The following is a 23,308-nucleotide window of genomic DNA, read 5'->3' as shown; positions in this document are numbered from 1 at the left end:
CACTCTACTACTTTGAATCACAGTGCTACGTCCAGTTTTCTGGTGGTTAATTGGAGGTAAGAGTTTTGTGGACTTTAGTATCTGGGTTGGCTTCAAACTACGATCCTCAGATCTCAGCTTCCTGAATAGCTAGGATTACAGGTGTGAGTGACCAATGCCTGGCTCAGCTGAGCTTTTAATAGGGTCTTGATGCCCACTGGCAGGGATTACAGACTGGAGACTCCAGCACTCTAGTCATAATCTGAGTCTGTATCTATTCTTGGCCTTCATTGGAAATTGAGAAGAAGCAGATGCTGTGAGCAATATCACTATTATAAGACAGTTGGGGCCTTAAGCAAGCTGAAGGAAAAAAACCACCAAAAGCTGGAAACCCGAGAAGAGAGCTGAGAGGGCCTGAAGAAGGCACGCAGGCATTGGCTAGAAGCAGGGCAAGAGAATTATAAAATGCTCCCATGATACCACACCAGCAGTAACTCAAAGCCTGGAACAAGGAATGGAGAGTAAATCTTTCAAGGATCACATGACTTTCACCAAGGATAATGACAATGACCCCCACTCCAAGGACAAAACAAAAGGGAAAGACCTCACATGGTGCAAAATACAAAAAGAAGTGACCAGAGAGAAAATTCAGACACAAATAACCAGTAGCCAGACTCTAAAGCAAACAGACACCCAAAATTTAGAAAGACAAGTTATTTAGTAAAGGGATAGTTCATATTCCCACAAGAAACCTCAACAAATGGAAAGTCTTCATCTCATCTGAAAGATTTGGCACTAACGGGAATAGAATGTAACAAAGCACGACAGCTGCCTAAGCCTGAGGAAGAAGAGAGGAATCAGGAAAACTCCCCCAAACACCAGGACTTACACCAAGAAACAAGCAGTCTCCATATGGGAAAGATGAGAAATCCTGGGAAATTTTAGGAGATCTTAAGTGGCCTAAGAGGGAATCAGGAGAACCAGAGAATTTCATCCACACTTCAGAATGTATTCCCAGGGTCAGACACAGCAGTCTCCCCCACAGTTCTAAGGGAAACAACCCAGAACACAGGGACACCAGACCTGTCCATGGCAAAAGGGCAAACAGGAAAAACTAAGAGACTTGAGCCTTGCACTGACAGTGCCTGTGGAAAATACAGCAACACTGTTTACTTCTGAGAGAACGTCATTTGCATGTGGCCTGTAGGAGTCTAATGGTGGGCCATGAGAACTCAGAGGAACTCTTAACTCCTGGGTTTACAGCAAGGGTCAGGAAACAGATTTAGACAGGGAAGAGGGAGCAGGAATGCAGAGAGGGACCTCGTCTGAGGTTCATGGGCACAAATCTAAAGTCTGTGGACCGTGCAGAGGAAATCAGGGATTCTCTCAGGAACCACAACACTTATACAAGACAGAGGGAAGCAAAGTTATATTCCAAATGCAGAATGCACTGACGTAACTGAAGTAACAGCAGAGCTCAGACTGAGCTACCCAGTTTACTAACCAAACCCCATACTAATAACTTGACAAAAGGTGAGTGTGTTCAGTTTCACTGTACCTGACAGAAATAATAAAGAGGATTCATTTTGGCTCATGGTTTCAAAAGCAACCATCCATTGTGACAGGGCTGGTGGAGCAGGAATGACAGCCTCACATCATGGTGGAAAGGGAGCAGAGGAACAAATGAGGAGACTGGGGATAAGAAGGAGCCTTCAAATGCATATCCCCAGCAATCTACTAACTCTCTCAAAGTGGTAGCTCACAAAGATTCCCTGTTTCCCAAAGCGCATCCCCAGCTGGAGCCACGTCACCATCGGAGTCTGTGGAAGCTGTCCCAAACCATAGCAATAGTATTCGCTCTCTTTTGAGGGCAAATAGCAGACTTCCCAATCTCTTTAATTCTTCTTCATATACAAATATAGAAGCATGAATTGAAAATTAAGAAAGAGCATGAACAAATAATACAGCGGCATATGAGTCGGCAAACAAAAGAAAAGTCACCATAACTATATACCAAGATGGTCCAGATGTTGGTATTTTTGGAAAGGCCTTTGGATGTATATGGTCATCAGAAAGGGTAAGTCTGTACTATCAATCAATCACTTTACCTGTCTGTCTGTTACCACCAATGCCAAAGTATTAGTTAATCATACCCAGCCACCTACAAAAGTTTTCTTTAAAAAATAATAAGCTCTGACTAGAAAGAGTATAAACAGAAATGTAAATTTTGTACATGTAAAAATATTTCAAGATTTTTTGTCATCTTAAGGAATTAGAGGAAAAGAACATCTCAATAGGTACAGAAAATTCACCTGAAGAAACTCAACACTGATTCAAATACTTAGGTAACAGTAAATTAAAAATCAATAAAGGTTTATTTAGTCTAATTATAGGTCACTTCTCAGACTAATAACATTGAATGTTTTTCCTACAAACCTGGAGGCAAGGACATCCATTTTCACACATTTATTCTACAAAATTCTAGAGCATCTGAGAGTTTTATAAAGTAAATAAATGCAGCTAATGCATAAAAATGCATTACAAAACTAAAGAAGAAATCAAATATTTTACTCAAAGAACATGTATGTAACAGAAAATTCCATGGAAACCTGGGTGTGGTAGGATATGCCTGTAATCTCTCCATTTGTGAGGCAGAGGCAAGAAGACCAAAGGTTCAGAGTCAGCCTGGGTCAAGTTCTGGGCCAGCCTACTCTACAAACAAACAATGGAACAAACAGAAAGCCTCCATGGAATCTGCACAAATATTATTAGTGGTAACACTGCTCATCTGAAGACAGACAAGGAAAGAAAGAGAAAGGGCGTGAAGGAGTGAGTATGAAATTGATTGCATTTTGTTTTCAAGACTCACAATATGAATCTACTTCAAAAACCAAAGACACAATCTCTGAACATACTCCTTGAAGGAGAGCAAATCATAAAACGTCCTCTGACAAATGCCATTGCAAACTCTTTGCCTGCACATCCTGTATTCTTTAATATTAGGCTTTTGGTATTGCAATTCTATGTATGTTAGTAGACATGATACTGGTGGCTGGCCCTGAGTCGGAGAGACATAGAACTCATCAACTAGATAATAGACCAATGGAACTGAACAAATGCAAACAAGGTTCACTTTGGGCTTGAAGTCAGCTGTGAACTAACGCATCAATGTATTCATCCATTGATAAAATTAGAACCCTCATGATTTAATCAACCCCAAACACCTACTTCCAGTTGATGCTTTTTGTCATCGTTAGTGGCAGATATGAAGTGGACAGAACCTGCTTCTGGCCACAAGATCCAAGAGCCCTCGCCTCCAAGCTGTTCAAGGCAGTCAGAAACCACAGAAAACAATGCACAAGCTGGAAGTCTCCCCAATGCTCTTACTTTTCCTGGGTGTTTGTTTTTGTCTCCCCCTCCCCCCGCCCCCGTGGCATGAGCAAGCAAAGAGAGTTAAAGTGAAACCCAAGCATCAGTGAGAAATGAGAGTTGACACAAGAGTGTGGCGTGGGTGGGGCAGCAGGGAGTGGGGACAACATCTCCCTCTCCATGTCACACATATTTCCCAGTCGTCACAAAGCCCCACATTCTTTGATGTATCCTTTCTCATAGAGGGAGTTCTTCGTGACAGTGGAGGAGGTAAGTTAGCTCGTGGGAAAAAAAAATGTCTCTTAGGCAGTGAGCAGTAAATTGGCTCCTACCCAAGTAATGTCCTCAAGGTGTGCCATGAGAGATGAAGTCACTTGGCTCATTTTACCAGCTTGAGGATGGTGTCAAGACCTGACACAGCCAGTCAACACGTACCAGGAAGCTGATTTGTAGCAAGGCTGTGGCTCTGGAGAGTGTTTCCTGGATGCAGGGAGGTGGATTTCTTGTTTAAGAACATTGTTGGGGGAGGCTTTACATGAAGAGCAAGCAAGGTCATGGGCAATGGGAGGAAATGTAGTGTGTGAATATGCACTTGCGATGTCCAGGGCAGACATGTGTATTCCAAGCACTCCCGGGCATGCTAACTGTCTTCAGCATTCCAAATCATTCATCTTCACTTACTCATTCAACACTGATTTAGTATAGAAAAACAAAAAAAACACCCTGCTTTTTTGACTGGACACACAGCCCACATACAGAAATGGGTATCTTAACCAGAAGCTCAAAAACTCCCTACAAAGGTGAATGTACCTATTTTCTCAAACCAGGCAAGAACTGCAACCCCAGATTCGCTTTCGTCACACTCTCCTCACTTCTAGCATTGCAGCTGTGTTTCCATTCATGAAATTATGAAGCTCTTTCTTAATACCACATGTTACCAAATCTACCATTAAAACTGATTTTGAGCTACCTTTCGTTCATAGTTTGTTCTGTTATCCATCAACACTGAGTACACAGTTTGTAGGGGACAGTAACAAATTCATATTACAATGCATTGTTCCCCAGATACAGCATCTTACCATGCCTTACTCCATTGTAGAACCCCAACTTCTCCTGCTGCTGAGTCTGGGTGAGTGGTAAGTGTCTGGATGCAGAAGGCAGCAGCCTCATACTGTCCCTAATCACACACATTAGTCTTCCCATATTCATAGAGGAGACCCTCAGGGGATGCCTGAAACGAAATTTTCATGGTCTTTCCATCTTATCCAAGCACTGTCTATAACTTGCATGTTGATGTGCAAGAACAAAAGCAGTGTAAATTGTTCTTTTCTGTTTCACAACTTGGCAGATAAAGATTCGTTCTTACAGTCATCAGCATAGGCTCTTGGACAGTTTTACTTAAAACAAGGTTTTATCGCTTCTCTGTGGCAGAGTCAAATCTTCGGCATCATAACTCTTGGACTTAAGGAATATTTATAAGTAAAATTAAGGTTACTTGGACACGAAGAAAATCATTAATAGGTGTGCAGTATATACCGTGCAGATACATTACATGAACGGAGGGAGATTTTGTTATGCTCTTCCAAATAGCATGAAATTTAAAACTGACAAGTTGTTTCTTCCTGGCATTTTCCATTTACTATTTTTAGGCTGACAATGACCAACAGAAACCATAGGAAGTGGAAAAGATAGATGACCGATTACTGTGCCTTGTGGATAAAAATACCCAGGATAAGGTGCTATAGGAAGGAGTGTTTTTATTTCTGAGTACCATCCACTTTGGCAGGAAATATAAGACATTTCTATTTTTTTTCTAATAAAAACAGTTGCATGTGGAAACCTGAGTTAAGCAGCACTTTTTCTAATTTATTACAGTGACTTGTTATTACCATTTCTTACGGATTGGCACCCCAGAAAGGTGCCTGGTCTTTTATCAGACAGATGTATTATAACAATCCTTTCTCAGCCTGTGTGTGGCTTGACAGATATTGGGATCTTCTGGCCTGAAACCGTGTAAGATTCAGTTCAGGCCTCTAGATGAGTTTAGAGCAAGTACAAAAGACATTCCAATCATTCTCCTTGCGATACAGTGTTGGGATTGTCACTTCAATTAACAGACATTCAAAGTGTGCCTTCTGCAATTCAGAGGACACAAAGATAAATATTATTCAGCCTCTCCTGTACAAGAGCTCACTGTCAGTCAGGGAATCAGATATGTACACAAATACCAGAGACAACAATGTCCCTGTGCCTTGAGCCATCAAGCAAGGCCTCCAACATGAGAAACATTTGCAAAGCGTCTTGAAGAAGAAATAAAATTTCTGTAGCAGAACTACAAAGAAAAGTCAATCTTTTCTGAAAAAGTAACATAAGCAAAGCCTGAGTAGAGTGAAAAGTCCCAGCCAGGATAAGGAGCAACTGACATAAATAATTTAATTTTTCAATTTTACTTAAAGACTTAAATGTCTGACCTATGTGCGTACTATCTGAGTCACCTAAAACTGGATCATAACATCTGATGTTCATGATTTTGGACCCTTAAATTGGCAAATATGTTATGGAACTCTGTTATACGCAATACTTAAGAAAAGTTATTCTATCATAGTACAGATGGAAGTAGAAGTGCCAGAGGAAGATAAAATAGAAAAAAGTAAGTTGAAAGCATGGCATGCCATGAAGATTTCTGTGATGTGTAGAAGGTTGTTTTCTAGAATTTTACATGGCATACTTTTGTTTTGTTTTGTTTTGGGCTGGTAGTGAGGCTTGAACTCATGGCCATGGCACTTACCCTAAGCTATTTTTTGCTCAAGAATACTGTTCTACAATTTAAGCCACACATCCACATCTGAGTTTTTGCTGGTTAATTGGAGGTAAGAATCTAACAAACTTTTCTGCCTAGGCTGGTTTCTGATCATAATGCTCAGATTTCAGCCTTCTGAGTGGCTAGGATTACACATTTGAGACACTACCACCCCGCATGGAATGTTTAAATCTTTCTAATCACACTGTGCAATGTGGGGTATTTTTTCTAAGCTAAGGAACGCACAATAGCTTCCAAATAGCGCTTAGGTGATGGGCTCATGATTTGAATTCAGATTGTCTGCAGGAACTTTCCTTTGTTCCCTGTAGTCCTTTGTTTCTCCCGTGGGTGCAGTGACTTGTATAGATTGGATCCTGATACTCCATGAAAATATTGATCCCTTTATGGTCCTTGCTAGAGATTTGGGATCCTCATGATATGTCTAGCTCCTGTCCCCTGAACTTTTGTCCATTGGTGACTCCATAAAGATTTGATTTCATCTTTATGATCACTGGCTTGATTCCCAGAAATGTCTTCCTTTAATTACATGTCTGTCTGGCCATTTGATGATCTCTGTATAAAGAACATGGACTCAAGTGGGTGAAAGGTGACAGAAAATTTGGCCTACGTCTCTTCTCTCCATTTGTTTGCATTCCATCAATTAAAACTTGATTTGATTGTGTTCAGACATACCTGGATTCAAATCACCATTCCACCACTCAGGTGACTTTTACCTAACAGGAAGGCTGTTTACTTTCCTGATCTGTATCTTTTCATCTGTCATATAAAATACTAACACCTATCACGTGGTGGGATTGTAACCAAAAAGTTCAAGTTCTGGACTAGCAAGTTTTATATTTCTGAATTATGTAAGACAAATGGCTGAAATTTTAATATTGAAACTATAAGCCACTTATGTGTGCTCTCCCTATATATATGTAATTGCATATATGTATATTATTTAGAAATGCCTGTATCTCTCGTTGTATGAATGCATAATATTGTCCTATCTCTTCATGATATTAATAAATGAGATTGTGAAATATTTCAAATGTCTAACTGATTGAGAGATAAATGCTACTTACATAGACTATCCCCTGAGTTTGCAGAATTCTTAAAAAATTGATTTCTAAAAATTTCAGTTGTGGGTGTGAGAAGGGGAGAGTTATTCTTAAAGAAGCCAATTCAGGAAAGAGCTTAAGAATTCAAATTAACATCACTTAGGGACATCTTTGGAAAACAAGATTAGTTAAATAATTTTAGCTCCATCTCAACCCAGGTTTTCTTTGAGTTATGAGGGCTAAATAATAACTTAAGTATGTATTTTAACCCTACATGTAAATGATCTTTATAAACATGTACAGATTTGCTTATTAGACAAACAAGCATCACTTACTGTGCTAAATGTTCCATATGATAGGGGCATAACTCCTATTCTAAAATGAATTGAATCACTATTCTGTGAATTTTGTTTCAGAAGGAATTGTATTTTGTGGTATGCCAATTTGAACTAGTAAATTCCTTTAGGAAACTTAAAACCTAGGACTGATAATAATTTAGGCTAATAAATATTCGCAAGAGGTATCAATCATTTTTATAAAGATAGAATACTAAAATATGAATTGCTGTGCATAACTTTAAAATTTGCACAATTTCCCTCACTTATTTCTGGTCAAAATCTAGATATATGTATTCATGATGGTCTGGCACATTAAAAAATCACATTACAGGACATTATATGGGTATAAAATACTACATACATCTTAGAAAGAAATCTTTATTTGTTACAGACAAAGCTAGTTAACAGTTACTTAAAAAGACTTTGAGAAAACTAGAATTTGGTTTTCATTTGTTAAATAAAATTATGTTTTGTTTATTTTTTCTTTGAAAAGTTTGTATGTAAAAAACTATTCCTGTGTGTGTGTGTGTGTGTGTGTGTGTGTGTGTATAAATGAAGTGTCTGTTCCTTTCCAGATTGAATTAAGTCTTATACAGAGTTTCTTACAAAATAAGAAACTCCTATAACAGAATGACCATATACTAGTTGGTTTTAAACAAGAAAATGTATTTTTTTCTCTTCATCAATTTATTCTATAGATGCAACCAATGTACTTTTGAAAAACTTTAGTTTTATTGTCAAGGTGATGTACAGTTATATATGTAAGGTAGTGAGTACATTTCTTGTCAAATATTGTTACCCTCTCTCCTGGAAAGAGAATGTATTTCTTACAGTCCTGGAGGCTTTCAGAGCAGGAAGAACTAGGAGTCAATATGCAACAAGAGACATGCCTTCTGCTCCTTCATTGAATCTTCACAGCATCCTGACAGAAGAGGAAAGGCGGTGCTCTGGGGGCTCCCTTATAAGGACATTAATCTCCTTAATGAAGGTTTCACACACACCTAATCATTTCCCTAAAGCCTCATCTTTTAATGCCATCATGTTAGTGATTAGGTTTTAATATATGTAGCAATCATCAGACTCTAGAAAATGCTTGGTAATTGAAGAAAAGAGAAAATCCTCAGAAAAAAAGCTAAAACTAGTTTAAAATTATTTTAAATTGTATAATCTCTTGCCTTCATTAGCTTTTAATCTCTTTTGGTGTCATTTCTCAGTAACAAAACATCAAATGCCCAGGGAATGTTTGGATATTTCCAAGTACAGGAGCCTGAAGCTCCCTGTAGAAAAGGACAATGCCAGAAAATTTGGGGTATAGGCTTCTGATGATGTCATTTAAATGTTGAGGACATACCAGGGGCCTGAGTCAAGATTCTTCAGAGCTCTAGCTAAGGAACCAGATGGATTCATGAAACTGCTAACTCAAGACAGTGGAACAAGAATTAATTACATAGGAATGGGCAAACTGATGAGAAGTGATTTGAGTTTTGGTTTGGAATCTACGAATTCTAACATTCCACTTTCTCAGTCTTTATATGGAAGCCTTTACTTTTTTTCTTTTGTTTTATGCTGTCTACAAGTCAATTGACACACTGAAAGGAAAAGCTTGTAAGCAATAGCTTATTTTCTTTTCCTGACTCCTCTAGAACTAAGAAACTCATGTGATGAGTATTTTTTGTATGATATTTTAAAACTTTGCCCAAGTCAATAAGGATCTGCCCTTCTTGTTACCATGACATAATAGAAAATACTCGTTATGCAACCAAAGATTTGCCTGGAATAGCATATTTTGAGAATGATTTTCTTTGAATCAGATATAAGAACTTTTTAAGAACTAAGTTGGCTTTAAGTAAAAGATGCTTTGTATGTTTCTTTGAGTCTGGCTTACTTCACTTAGTATAATTTTTCCCAAGTCTTTCTATTTCCTAACAAATGGGCCAATGCCATTCTTTCTGGTAGAAGCATAGAATTCCATTGTATGCACATATATCACATTTTCTTGATCCATTCATTCACTGAGTAGCATCTGGGTTGATTCCATATCTTTGCTATGGTAAACAATGCTGCAGTGAATGTGGTTGTGCTGATGACAGTAGTGTGGCCTGTTTTGTGGCCAATTGGATAACTGTCCAGGAGTGGGATTGCTGGGTCATAGGAAAGTACTACATTTAGTCTTTTGAGGAACCTCTATACTGCTTTCCAGAGTGGTTGAACAAGTTTACACGCCCACCAATAGTGTAGTAGTGTTCCCTTTTGGCCACATCCCCACCACATCTGTTATTGTTTGTGGCAAAGCCCAGGAAATTGGTAAAAAAAAAAAAAAAAAAAAAAAGACTGGCTATTACATCATTTTACATTTAAACACAAGCTTTCAGTGAAATAATTTGTGGAGAATTAGGCAAAAAGAGTTGTGATTTCACATTTTATTTAAAGCCTATAGGGATTTTGTTTGTTTGTTTGTTTGCTTGCTTGCTTGTTTAGATGCCAGACCTGGGGCTTGTACTCAGGGCTGGGGCACTGCACCTGAGCTTTTCTTGCTCAAGGCTAGAATGCTACCATTTGAGCACTTGAGCCACAACTCCACGTCTGTCTTTTGGGTCAATAACTGGAGAAATGAGTCTTATGGTTTTCTCTGCCCTGGATGGCTTCAGATTTTAGTTTCCTTGTTAGCTAGGATTATGAGCATGAGCTACTAGTATCTGGCTCTCTTTTCATTTTTAAAAGCATTTCTCACTCTGTCAGTTAAGAATATGCCATTAAAAATAAGGTTTCTCTTCTATTGGTTTATTGCTTTATAATTATCATGAATTTTTCTTGGTTTTATTTGGATACCTAAAAACAAAATTGAACACTAGATGTAAATAGGACACATTTATTTTGCTTAATTTAGTTCTGTTTCTTTAAGATTTTTTTTACTATCATTAAATTAATTATCCTTCTTGAATTCTAACAGGTAAATAACGACTTAATGATCTAGATATGTTTACCTTTCTATGAGTCAATCATATGAACATGTTAGGCTGTGTTCTTCTTATCAAGTCATCTGTAGACAAAACATTTTACCTAGATTCCTCCATACCTTTGATTGAGTTGTAAATGTCTTGAGTGGGATATTGCTTAGTTTAGAGCTTTCTTACAGGTTTATACCTCTTAAGTATCTGCCCAATTTTGAATAAATTACCACTCAATCTCAATCAGTTTAGATTCCAATTTTCTTCATCTAGAAAAAAAATTCTCTACTTCATAGACTGACAAGAAACTGAAATTAGTTAATTTATGCAAAACGTTCACAGAGCATCTGATAGATGGTAAGTCAGCTACCTTATATGCATTTTCCTTATGAATTCCACATGGCCTGGGAGCATTAATTTCTTTTTCATTCCCTCTAAGCTCTAGACCCATCTAACCTATGGACTATTTCTACACTTTGCTTGGTTGAATAAAGCATATCATTATGTCTACACTAAAATATTTACAGGTAAGATGATAATGAGAGCTGGGATTGGCTTCAAAGTAATGCAGGGAGGAAAGGCAGGATGTAGGTAGAGATAAAATGACAGCAATCATATCCCAACACCTGTTAAAATTGTATGATGGGATATTAGGTTTATTATACTGTTCTCACAACTGTAGGATAGGTTTGAGGATACCCATAATATATACATATATATATATATATTTATTTATAAATGGCTGGCCCAATGTTGAATTCCAATGTTTCCAACCTTTCTTCCCATGTGGTATTTCCCTCATGATATAGAAGTGTCCTGAGATGGAAATATAGTACGGATTATTTTATGCTATTTCTATCTCTTCATTTATTGAAATTAAAATCATAGCACTTGGGGAAGATTATGATAATGGTGTTGTGAAGAGAGAGCTGGAGTAGACAAAAGCACAAATAGTCAACCCATTATATCAAATGATAATACATCAGAAATTAGCCTGAAGAAAGGAATTTTGGCTATGCGAACTTTGCAGAGAAATTCCTGTATAAAGGTCTTTAAAAAAATCTGTAGACTGGTTTTATCTTGCTAGAAGAAATTATAAACCATATGTACATTTATTAACCCATTGAATAGACATTTATTGAGTGACTTTTAGGCCCAAGCTTCATGCTGAAGGTTTGACATATTAGAGAAGTATAGGTCCTTAGCCTTGGCCACCTGCACATAAAATTATTTAGACACGGAGTCTTACTAAGTAGGGCCGATGTCTAGGGCATCGCCAAGAAACCAGGGTGGCCCTAGACCTCTGCTTCAAGGATTATCCTTATCTAAGCTCAATTTGCCCATGTCAGCCCATTGTTCCATGAAAATTATCAAGCTCATCACCAAACATTAACAAGTAAATATGACCACTCTTTCTTTGCCCAGAGTTGATCTGAATAAACAAGACTCAATCTTTGGGCAACTCCTTATTTGTGACTTTTCCTAAAATAAATGTAGACCTTTCTAGACCCTGGTCTAAGATCAGCCTTGAGCTTGGTAAACATAAAATTGCCTCACCAAATATCTCCAAGGAGACAAAGAAGATCTTAAAATATTCTCATTTGTATCCAAAGAACCCAAAGCATGAAGGGACCATCCATAGCAAGAAAGTGAAACAGTGACATAAGCAGGAAATAATGGTGTGTAGACAAATGGATTTGACCCTAAACTTCTTGCAGAACAAGAAGAAAATGCCACTGCATTAAATAAGGCTGAAGAATGAACAAGCAGTGAACAACTTAGCTCGGTTTCTGACACACAAAGGGACATACCAAAGAGATTTCTGCAGTTTTTGAAATATTGAAATGAATTCCATCCTTGCTAGTGAATAACCATAGCCGAAAGACATACAGAAATCCTGCCCTGACAGCCTACCTTCTCCCCCCGACCTCCAGACTTCCCCACAAGACATTTGGAGGAAGCTTAAGACCTGGTGCAGGTGGAGTCTCCCAGCAGCCTGCCCTGCCATTCTTCCCACTTTCCCAGCAAATCAAGATAGGTGAACAGTCCTTGAATCCTTCCACGGCAATTTGGACAGAAGAGGCATGAGATTCCTCATAAAAGAGGAAAAAAATGGGATATCCAAACGCAGAAGATTCTGAGCTAACAAAAATGCATATCAGATTCCTGATGCTGCTTTTCTCCTAGCCGTGGGCATCTCCTCATACTTAAGATATATCATTGCCATCAGTCAGTGTCCCCAAGGCCTGGTCCCCTCTTGTTTTATTTTCCAGTGAGCCAAGTCCTGGTTCTGTCTCTGATTGTTGCCTAAGATTCAATTGAAATTGATGACATCTTCCAATATGTTCCCCATCGCAATTTCTTTCCATATGCTAGGCTCTATGGCTGGAAGTTACCACGGAAGCCAGAGAACCAGAGTAGGAGACAGGCAACTCACACTACAGCAAGTGCTCTGACAACCATACACTGGCACAATGAAGGTGACGTGGTTTAAAAAAAAAAGAAAGGAAAAATCACGAAACTGAAATGTTCCTAATGAGGGCTCAGAGTCCATGTGGAATGTTAATCTTCCTGGGAGAATAATAAAAAGTTAATCCCACTGACAGCTTCCCTCACAAATGGAAATAACTTACCTTTCTCCTAGCTGCAGTAGTAAGTCTATCCCCTCTCTGGAAAACTAGACAGAACAGAAGGGTCAGGGCTGAGATCCGGTATTGCTATCTGCCTAATACAGGAGTCTGGGCAGGATCACTCACTCTTTCTACATATCTGTCTCCTTGGCTGCCATATTGGTATAGAAATGACAGCAACTTATTGACTAATACTCAAAGGAAGGGGTCATGGGAGACCGATTGTCATAGTGCTTTGGGAAAACCAGTTCTCTACAAAGTTAATAGTTTTTCTTATTCACAAGGACACGAGAGAAAAGCATGTTTCCTCAGAGCTTTAGATTCCTCATGAACCTCAGACCCAGGATGCCAGAAATTATGAGTGAAATCCAGGGTGGGATAAATTCAATTGAGATTGTAGGGTATCAGCAAAGTGTTGTACACACTGAAAATACCTCTTTAGAATAATAATAATTAGAGGCTCCTAGCTGAACTGGATTTGGCCTTTAGAAATGTTCGTTGATGTGATGAAATTTGTATATCCTTCTAAGTCTCTTTCCTCTCCTATGTTTCTTTCTTTTTTCTGTGGTGGTGGGGGCGTACTATGGATTAAATCTAGGCTAGTGCTACACCACTCAGCTGTACCTTCACGCTGTTTTCTTCCCTTTCATTTCAAGGATATAGATGCTTTTTTCCAAGCACTTCCAGTGAACATAAGAGGCAAAGCTTTCTCGACAGGCAATGGTAGTTCATGCCTATAATCCTAAACTACCCAGGAGGCTGAGACCTGAGGATGGCAGTTCAAAGCCAACTTGATCACAGAAAAAGCTAAAAGTGGACCTGTAGCTCAAATGGTAAGGTGCTAGCCTTACACAAAAGGAGCTCGGGGACAGAACCCAAGCCCAGAGTTCAAGCAAAGAAAGAAAAGAGGCAAAGTTTTTATAAAGTGATTTTTACCCCCACTGCCACCCTGACCACCACCATGTTTGGTTTAGACATCTGTTTCCACTGGCCTTGGGGAAAATAACCACTGCAGTGGAGTTCCAGGGTTCAGACTCCAGAGATTCTGCAATGTGATCCTAGCTAAATCACTTCCCTCTCTGAGCCTTGGATTTTCTGTGTAGGTAGACACAGTTGCTCTTTGTCAGCTTGGTCAGAATCTTTGTGAGGAAACTCTGGTTTGAGTATAATTTCCCGATTTTTGTTCCAGGGAAGCACAAGGCGGTTTAAGGCTACAATTTTCATCACAAAAGAAGCCAATCCTTAGTGGAAAAGGAAGTACTCATTAGCAGGGTCTGTCCCCCTACCAAAGGTCACCACTCCCAGTCCAGAATCTGATAGCCATTGGAGTCCTGACATCAAAGCCCTCCCAGGTCACTGATGTAAAGAGAGAAATCTGTCCTAAATGAGCTTCCAAGGAAAAACCACAGGAAGTGTGACTGTCTTTCTCATCCTTTCATCCCTCAAGCTCACATGGCTCTCCAGCACGGCTGAAACATGTCATTTGAAAGACATGAATAGTCTATGAACTTCGCGCAACTTACTTGCTGCTAATCTTCATGCCCGAGAGAAGCTCCTCTGTATCTTTCAGAAGCAGGATTTAGGAGAGACGAGGACTTAAAAAGTTTCATTGATTTTAAATAAACCCCTCTTTGCATTCTTCTTGGCCATGTTGTTCTTTGAATCGTTTTCTTTCTCATTAGCTTCTCCAACCCCATTTTTTCCTTAAATACATGAGACCCATATTTTCTTTTTTTTTTTTTTTTGCCAGTCCTGGGCTTGAGCTCAGGGCCTGAGCACTGTCCTTGGGTTTTCTCAAGGCTAGAGCTCTACCACTTGAGCCTCAGCACCACTTCCGGCTTTTTTCTATGTATGTGGTACCGAGGAATCGAACCCGGGTCTTCATGCATGCTAGGCAAGCACTTTAACCACTAGGCCAAACTCCCGACCCATATTTTCTATGCTCAGACCCTCATTTTCTTTGTACACTTCAACCTCTTCATGCATCTTCATACATCTCTGAGTTTTTCTCGAAACTGTTAGAAAAAGAAAAGAAAATATTTCCCCACTCCCTTGTTGAACAGATGGGGAAAATCCTTATGCCAGGGGACTGGATACTTAGCTCATGAGTAAATGGTAACCAAGTCCAGGCCAAGCTATCTTGCCACTGTGGGAAACATGTTATAACCTTGGGAACCCCACACTGAGAAACAGCTCATTAGGCAAAGTGAGTTTTATAAGAAATTCTTCAAAGACGGTACACTGTTCTTTAAAAAAAAATAATTTATAAGTAAAAAATGAGAAAGCATTCCAGTGCTGCAAAACTATACTTAGGTACTATGCATGCCCGAAGACTGTTATTTCAAATCCCTCTCCCCCCACCCACCACTTTGTGTCACTGTTAGGTGACAACAATCACCAGGAGCTCCTATTTGTTAAGTGCTAGACAGTTTTTTTCAGCTCCTATTAGATAAGGGTGGAAAAGAGACTTCAAGGTTGGTCAAATTTTTATTGGGAATGACCATACTGTTGTTAGTGCCAATGGTTGCCCAGGCCAGACAAAGCAAAGTGGAGAGGAGGGTAATCCTGCAAGGCAGATGCAATTATCAGCACCTGCAGTCAGTCCTCCATGGACACATAGCCAGTGGTAGACTATGCAAGAGAAATGGTACTCAGTGTCCTTAATTAGTAAAATACTTTATCCGAGCAAATAAAAAGCTACTGGGGAGCCTGCACTGATTAAACCAGCTAACCTTTCTCCAACAACAACCCTGGTGTGTAATTATGTATAATGAGGTACCTTTGGGGGCAGGGGAGGTCTTCTTTCCATTACTTCCTTCAGCCCATTAATATGGAGAAAGCATCTCTCAGCACACCATCAACTTTAACTGTTGGATCCTGCCTAAAAGCCTCAGCAGTAAAGTTAATGGGTGAAATCCCTGGAGAGGACTTTTTGTTGTTGTTTTGTTTTGTTTTGATTCAGGTAAAAGTGAAACAAGAGGCTGTTATCCAAGACAGGAGTTAAAGATGGTCTTTGGTAAGACATAGATTAAGTTCCTGTTTTAATTTCCCAGGTTTTTTTTTTTCCCCCTTCTAATTGCCTCCTTTCTACCATTAAGGATTTCTCCCCACCCATTGGCCCAACCCTTAGAAATTCCAGAAATGATCTGAGACATCAGTACAATAGGGAAAAATATTTATTTTTCTAATACCATTACCTTGACAGGCAAAACAAAGCATGTTCGCAATTTCATTCAGAAATAGACTTTAAAAAAATACATAGACCAATATGGCCTGCCCAGTCATATATTCAACATGGTAAATATAAGGAATAAACTGTTTGAATATAAATATCTATAAAAAAATAAGTACATCAAAATTCAATCTAACCTCTTCCATTAGCCGGTGACATAAAAGAATATAACTTTACTGCTTTAAAACATAACCAAGCTTTCAGTATCTTTCATAAACAACCTTATTACCATTGTGCTTCCAAAAATCAAGAAAAGGGAACGTTCTGATTCACTGATCTTGTTTCTTATGGATCAGAGCCAGTAGATGAATGTAAAATGTTTTGTCAACTACTGACACCTTGGGCCAGACTTCCACGAGACTAGGATTTAGTATGGGGCTGGCTGGGGGGGGGGGGGGTGGCAGAAGGAAGAAGAGTTTGAGGAAACAATAATTAAAGGTGAGAATACTTCTGCCAGAGTGCAATTACAGATGAGGTAGACTCATGAAACACATCCTGATTGACAGTAGTAATAATTTCTTTCAGTTTTGGATTTTACAACTTAAAAACAAAAATGTCTTAAAAAAAAACTCAAACAATTGTCCTTCGAGTATGTTTTCAATTTGTGCATTCCTTAGAAAAATCTTTGCGTGGACTTTGGAGTTTCTCCCTGAAATGTGCCAGGCGCCTGAGTCAGACACAAACACTCCCTTAGGACTTTCTTCAGAAACTCCACCCTGGTGTGGAATCTCCTTCCTCCCTCCCGAGGGTGCCACCTGAATTCGTATGTCCTTTTGTGTGTCTCTGAACTCTGAGAGGTCCACTGTCATTCCCAAACAGCAAGAAGAGACAAAAGCAGTTACCACCAATGGGAGCAAAAGGAGATCTGTCGTGGGGGAAGAGGGGACTTCTGAACCCTTTCTGGAATGTTTGGAACAAGAATGTTGGTCCTTTGCCAGTCTAGAGCAAGAAGTGGTCTGAAGCACAGGCTCTCTCTATGGTGGTGATAGCTTCTGGCATGTAATCTGTCATCAGTGTGTTCGGTTGTGGGTTACTCTGTGCTCTCTCTGGAGCTGGGCTTTCAACTTTGCAACACGAAAAGATGCCTTGATGCTGTTGCTGATAGACTCTAACCTATTAGAAACAAGACAAGGGAAAACAAATTTTATTTTTTAAGGACAAGAAATGACTCCTCAGCTAAAGAAATATCTAAAGCAGAAACTGGCATATAAACATTTCTAAATCTGGTTCCTGAACTCTTACTACTGACCACAATAGCATGCAACTATATGATAAAACATCAAGAGGTATGATTACTACTGTGAAAAAAGAAGACTGTCCCATGTTCTTAGGGTGGGGAAGAGGGATCATAGGGCTCTGTGCAGAGGAAACTGACACTAAATTTATTTTTAAATAAAGTGGAGATGCTCTAGTATCATTTATAGCTCCATCCTAATCACTACTGTTACAGACAAGCTCAGCTCACTTGAGCATCTTCTAAGACACATAAGAAACTGAACATGGAAATGAAGACAGGATACCTAACAGGTAGGCCCCAAGAACATACTTTGGGGTGATTATTTTTTGTTGCTGTTTTTACAGGCATAATGTTTTTGTTTGGATTTGTTTTGTTTTTCCCTTGCAGGAGAAAGAAAGCGGGGAGTTGACAGTTGACATAATACAAAAGAATAGAAACAATATTGATTCCAGATCATTTCAGCAACTGTAACCTAAAAAGAAAGCTTCCTAGTGTAGATCACACCTGAGGCAGGTATGAGGGAAGCATAACTAAGTTTGTCCCACAAATGTTTAGTAATAGACAACTCAGAAGTTCTTTAGGACTTGCCAAGCTTGGGCTCAGAACACTGATCATAGAACTGTTTGGCCTTGGATTTCTCAGAACAGACCATGACCTAAACTATGACAAGGAATAGGAAAGATAACACATCTGAACATAGATTTCTTCCCTTCAGCTTCCGTGTTTCCAAATGCTTAGGCTTTGAAAGGAGGTGTGCCACAAAGCTGTTCAGAGTCACTGGGCGGGGTCTGACTAATCCAGATTTCCACAGTAGACTGTGAAACCAGGCAGGCTTTTGGAATGACATTTCCCTATTTAAAAAATAATGGTAGGGATAAACCCCAAAAATAGCATAGCCTAAATCTCATCAATCATACCTAATGGTTTATATTTTCCTTTGGGCCATTTGAATAACTGCTACATTTTTGTTGGTGGTGATGTTGTTTTGGAAAACTTAATTGTACTGGACATTTTCAGTGTAAAGCAAACAAATGTTCTCTTCCTGAAATGAGTTTTAATTTTACAAGGAACATGTGAAGAACATGGACACAAAGAAGGAAAGACTGAAGATGACCAAATGGCAGAGTTATCTGTGAATATATTTCATTTAGAAAAATCTACCTATAAGACTGCATCGTGTTGGCTGAAATACAGTGGGCAGAAGTCACTATTTCGAGCCTGCATGAGTGAGTTCGGGAGAGGTTTCTTGGCTCTGTTTAATCTATATACCATTAAATCTCCTTTGTCACTTCCAACTTCCATAAGAAGTTCTAAGGGATTAGAACTGGTAGCCATGAAAGAAAGACCTCCTACCTTCTCGTTTTTCTTCCTTCTCCCAACTGCTGAGAGACACCCTTCTTTCCGAGCTTGGAACACCCTTTTCCTTTCTTGTGGTCAGTCCAGTCTTTCTGTGTACTGTCTTGTACCCTGTTAAAACACAGGAAACATATTTCATCAGTGACATTTTCAGATTCACTTTAACCATCAATGTTCCTGCCTCTCTCTTTCTCCTCTCCCTAAGAGGAAGGAGGTCAGGAGGCTGTAACACAGATTGAAGAGCAAAGGTGTTTTGACTCACCTAAGTTCTTTTCCTGCTTGGCAAAAATTCCAGCACTTCTTGTCTTTTGGGTTAGCACATTGGCATCTGTTCACATGGTCTGCTACCTTTGTAGGGAATAAATCCTTCAAGGACCGTTTGGACCTGGATGGGTTTCCAAGTCCATAAGGAACAACATGCCTATTGTAGAGAGACAGAAATAAGAATTATTCGCATAAGTAATCTTCCAAATGACACATTCTTTGGGGATCATTCATGCTACTAACATATAAGGAGCTAGTCGCAGAAGTGTTAGGAGCACAACTTATGGCAACAAGTGTGATTATAATCAGCCACAAGTACCTGTCAAGGGCTGGTGTACCCACTGGGGAACAACTCAGTTTTTCTGATTCAAAGAAATTCCATTCCATATCAATCATGAACAAAGTTGAATCACCTAGCAACATTTTTCTTTGCCCAAAGTAATTATATCTGTATTGTGGTGTCTGTTTCGTATTTTCTTCCTTCTAATATGCCATTAGATCAAAGGTCAGTGAATAGATATGTTTTAATGTGAAACCATGACTCAGAACACTTTTTTTTTAAATCTGTTCTTAATTCTAATCATATAGGATAATGCTAAAAAAGCTTCCAGGGAAAGAGAAATATTTTCACATTTCTTCCATGGCTTGATAAAATCGTATTGCTACAGAAGGGCTTGTGGGTATCCAATAGTTTACACAGTCACCATTTAATTCTGACAGAATAAAGTCAGTTGGGTGCCACTGGCTCACACCTATAATCCTAGCTACTCAGGACACCTACATCTGAGGACTATGGCTCACAGCCAGCTGGGATGAAAAGTCCCAGAGAGAGTCTTTCCTCCAATTAACTACTCAAAATCCAGAAGAGGAGTTGTGGCTCAAAGTGGTAAAGTGCTTGCCTTGAGCAAAAATGCTCAGAGACAGAGCCCAGGTTCTGACTTCAAGCCCCACAACATTCAGAAAAAAAAAAAAAGTCTTCTTGGAAGCATCATCTTTCTGAGTACTATTAGACTCATGATATTTAGGTCTGAAGTAATTTTATTTGGATTTTGGTCTTTTGTCATAATGAACATGGTAGGCATAATATCCTTGGTTCTGACCAATTTTAGTGGAGGAACTAGTGCTGGGGGCAAAAGAGAAAAAAAAATCCCTTCCTTTGCTGTGGAGGGGGAAGAGAAAACTATGGACTTTATATTTCTGTCTTGATATTGGGTTTTCTAAAGAGAAAAAAGTAGAGAAAAAAAAGAGATCTAGGATCCTGCTCAAGTTGTACCAGGAAATCATTCCTGCATGAGAGATTTTAACATTATGGGCTTTAGTTTTTCTATAGGTAAAACAAAGGGATTGGATTGTGACTGTCTGTAGTCTTCTCTGCCTCTCTATCTACATGAGACTTGGGTAATTTCCTGAACCTAGTGAGATTTCACACCATGAAAGCACCCTGTCAAGTGTGCATAGCTTCAGCTTGTCTTCAGCTCCTTTCAACTACCCCAGAATGAGTAAGTAGTGTGAGCTCCAGAATATCAGAAGACCCTAAGAGGCAAGCTAGGATCATCCAAGCACCCTACTAAGTACTTTCCTCTTGTCAGAAGAACAACCTTCAGAATCCAAGACAGAAGCTCCCCAGAACAAGACCTCTGGTAACAGCTCAGCCAGGCAGAGCTAATGAATGACTATAGAGTTATGATGCCCTCTAGAGACTCACTCGGGAGTGTTGACCCAGATGATATCCAAATGGCAGAAGTAGACACACTCCTTATCCATGAGGGAAGAGCAGGAGCAGCGCTTGGACCGGCGGGGCCGCCAGGGTTCGCTGGGAGGGGGCTTCTCCTCTCTGCTCTTTGCTCCAGTGCTGAGCTCAGTTCCCAAGGCCACTGTGGAGAAAAACATCTGATCAGTGCCTCCTCAAAAGCTTACTGGATCACAGAAAATATCCACCCAAATCTAGTAAAGCCGTCAGCTAAAAGAAATGCCAACAGAAGGAAAGGCTGTTTATTTTTCTCCTTAACAGGACTTCACCTTTACCCTAGCTAGCTTCTCCACCTGTAGGGAAGTTATACAAATGCAGAAGAGCTAAAACCACCTGAGAAAGGGTCTTCGCAGCGCCTCTTCAAGGAAATGCTTGGAAATGGTGACGTTTCCAAGTAGCTGGACCTACTTCTGCTGGACACTTAGTAGGTCCACCCAACCCACAGTGGGTTCAAATCGGTGGATGACTGCAGATTAAGAGATTATACTGCCCATTCCCAGCAACGGAGACACTTCCATCCTATTCATCTCTAGGGAGTACCTTCCAATGTACACCTCATGCAGACACAGAGTACCCCTAGAAGACCTCTACAAATCATGCAGAAGGCAGAGCGCCAGGGACTGACCAACCAGGAAAGAGGAAAGAGAAAGTGACTACAAGGTGCATCTCTGGTGGGAGACTCCCCCAAAACCACTGGGGATGCTGAGAGACAACCCTAGCCTCACAGTTAGGACTCCGTTAATTCAGAGACCTTGGAACAGGATAGTGTGTGTGTGGTGGGGTGGGGGCGGGTACCCCTGTCCCTCTGCCCTGATACAGCTGTGTCTTGCCATTGACAAGTTACCAATACAGCTTTTCTGCCCAATTTTGGACATTTCAACTGATCAGACACATTCCAGGATTTTCATTCTTTTGGCACCCTTTCTCTTTGGTCAGGGTCAAGAGAGGACAAAGGAAGAGCATTGACCCTTGAAGAAAAGGAGGCAGTGGACAGATACACACATTCTATCTAAATCCTTAAGCAGCCAGCTCCCCTCCCAGGACAGGTGACTACAACTGAAAAATAAAGATCGCACTGCTTTGACTGCCAAAAATCTGCCAAATGAAACCTAAAGTCAATAGTGACAAATTTTAAAGAAAACATCTGCTTCACCCTGAAACTGCCTGGGGTGGTTTTATACAACGTACATTTTGCAGGTGAGTTTACTGTTCCTATATCACTTTAATGACCTGGATATAATTCCTTGGCTTTCAGCTAAAATGTTTAAATATTTTGCACATTAGCACACAATTAAAGCAGTGTTTGAATAAGATAAAAGTTTCTAAGTGTACCATGTTACCACATTACCTGTATGAATACACGCATTGTAAATTAAGTTATAGCTGCTCTATACCATTCTTGAGCTATTTTTTAAAGCCACAGAAATACCTCCTGGAATATTAATAACAATAATGATAGAGATGAATAAGTTATTTTAAGTCTCTATTGTATGTAATTGCAGTCAGCTGTATCCAGTGGAAGAATTTTTATTTTTATTTTTTTTCTACTGGAACACTTAGTAGATTTGAGCAACACTGGCCAGGCACTTGCTATCTCAGCTGCACTAGTTTAAATTAAAAAAAAAAAATAGAAGATGCATCAGAAAAGATGAACATTCAGAGATCTGCAAATCAGCATGCCTACCTGTGTCTGGAGCTCCGTGAACAGCGAGAAACAGCAGAGGAAAAATCATGGAGAAACAATCCATGGTGGAAAAACAAAAAAAGAATCACCCTCTGAACCCGCAGGACAATGAAGAAAAAGGCCTCAGTTTCCTTCACGCGCTTGTGGATATTGCGATCTCAGGGTAAACCTTCCGTCCAAGTGCCTTCTCAGAGGCCAAAAAGCGCTTTTCTGCCCAGGGAGGGCGGGCGGTGAGAGCTGAGAGCCGGCTGGCTGCAAGCGAGCGCAGTGCGCACGCGGCGCGGAGAGTGGAAGCAGCTGCGGACTCGGAGCGCTCGCCCTGGCGCAGATGGAGAAGCGCATCTGACTTGGACAGCTCTCTCCGCTGGCTTTTTATATTGAACCCCTATAGAGTGGGGGTAAACAGGTCCAACTTTATTCCAGCCCTAGACAATGTTATTGTGCTATTAGTCACCAAAAGGCAACGTGCAGCCGGAGATAAGGCTAGGCTCGAAAGGAAATCACTGCTAACTTCAGAGGCAGACGCCCGCCGTCTGACAATTCAGGGGGCAGGGCTATGAAAAAGAAAATACCCATTAAAGACCTTTAGTAGACCTGCCCGTGCAGTGCTGGCTGTCTACTTCCCTTCCAAACGCTGCCAGCCCGAGTTCAAGAATCAGA

The 23,308-nt window shown here is 39.9% G+C and overlaps 1 protein-coding gene and 1 long non-coding RNA gene across 2 annotated transcripts; one reads left to right on the top strand and one right to left on the bottom strand.

Annotated features, from left to right (window-relative positions):
- Positions 1 to 2,720: 2,720 nt before the first annotated feature.
- LOC150048500 (uncharacterized) lies at positions 2,721 to 12,293 on the top strand. The gene is made up of 3 exons (XR_016539264.1): positions 2,721 to 2,808; positions 10,941 to 11,022; positions 12,214 to 12,293. It is a non-coding gene; the product is annotated as an uncharacterized LOC150048500 (long non-coding RNA).
- A 5,032-nt stretch (positions 12,294 to 17,325) lies between these two features.
- On the bottom strand, positions 17,326 to 22,975 carry Edn1 (endothelin 1). The gene is made up of 5 exons (XM_090355430.1): positions 22,649 to 22,975; positions 20,920 to 21,088; positions 19,213 to 19,371; positions 18,948 to 19,061; positions 17,326 to 17,470 (listed from the first exon to the last, which is right to left on the bottom strand). The coding sequence occupies exons 1-5, from the start codon at positions 22,710 to 22,712 to the stop codon at positions 17,368 to 17,370; spliced, it is 609 nt and encodes a 202-aa protein (XP_090211556.1). The 5' UTR covers positions 22,713 to 22,975; the 3' UTR covers positions 17,326 to 17,367.
- Positions 22,976 to 23,308: the final 333 nt, after the last annotated feature.

The sequence above is a fragment of the Megascapheus bottae genome, chromosome 22, assembly GCF_031878675.1.
Source record: "Megascapheus bottae isolate mThoBot1 chromosome 22, mThoBot2.hap1, whole genome shotgun sequence".
NCBI classification, from domain to species: Eukaryota; Metazoa; Chordata; class Mammalia; order Rodentia; family Geomyidae; genus Megascapheus; species Megascapheus bottae.
This window is presented reverse-complemented; position numbering and strand designations above follow the sequence as displayed.

Excerpts from the sequence above, each read along its gene's own strand:
- Edn1 (XM_090355430.1), bottom strand. The coding sequence starts at position 22,712 with ATGGATTGTTTCTCCATGATTTTTCCTCTGCTGTTTCTCGCTGTTCAC. Across the intron at positions 21,089-22,648 it reads TCACGGAGCTCCAGACACAG|TGGCCTTGGGAACTGAGCTC; the intron begins GTAGGCATGCTG and ends TTTTCTCCACAG. Across the intron at positions 17,471-18,947 it reads GAAGGAAGAAAAACGAGAAG|GTTAGAGTCTATCAGCAACA; the intron begins GTAGGAGGTCTT and ends TGTTTCTAATAG.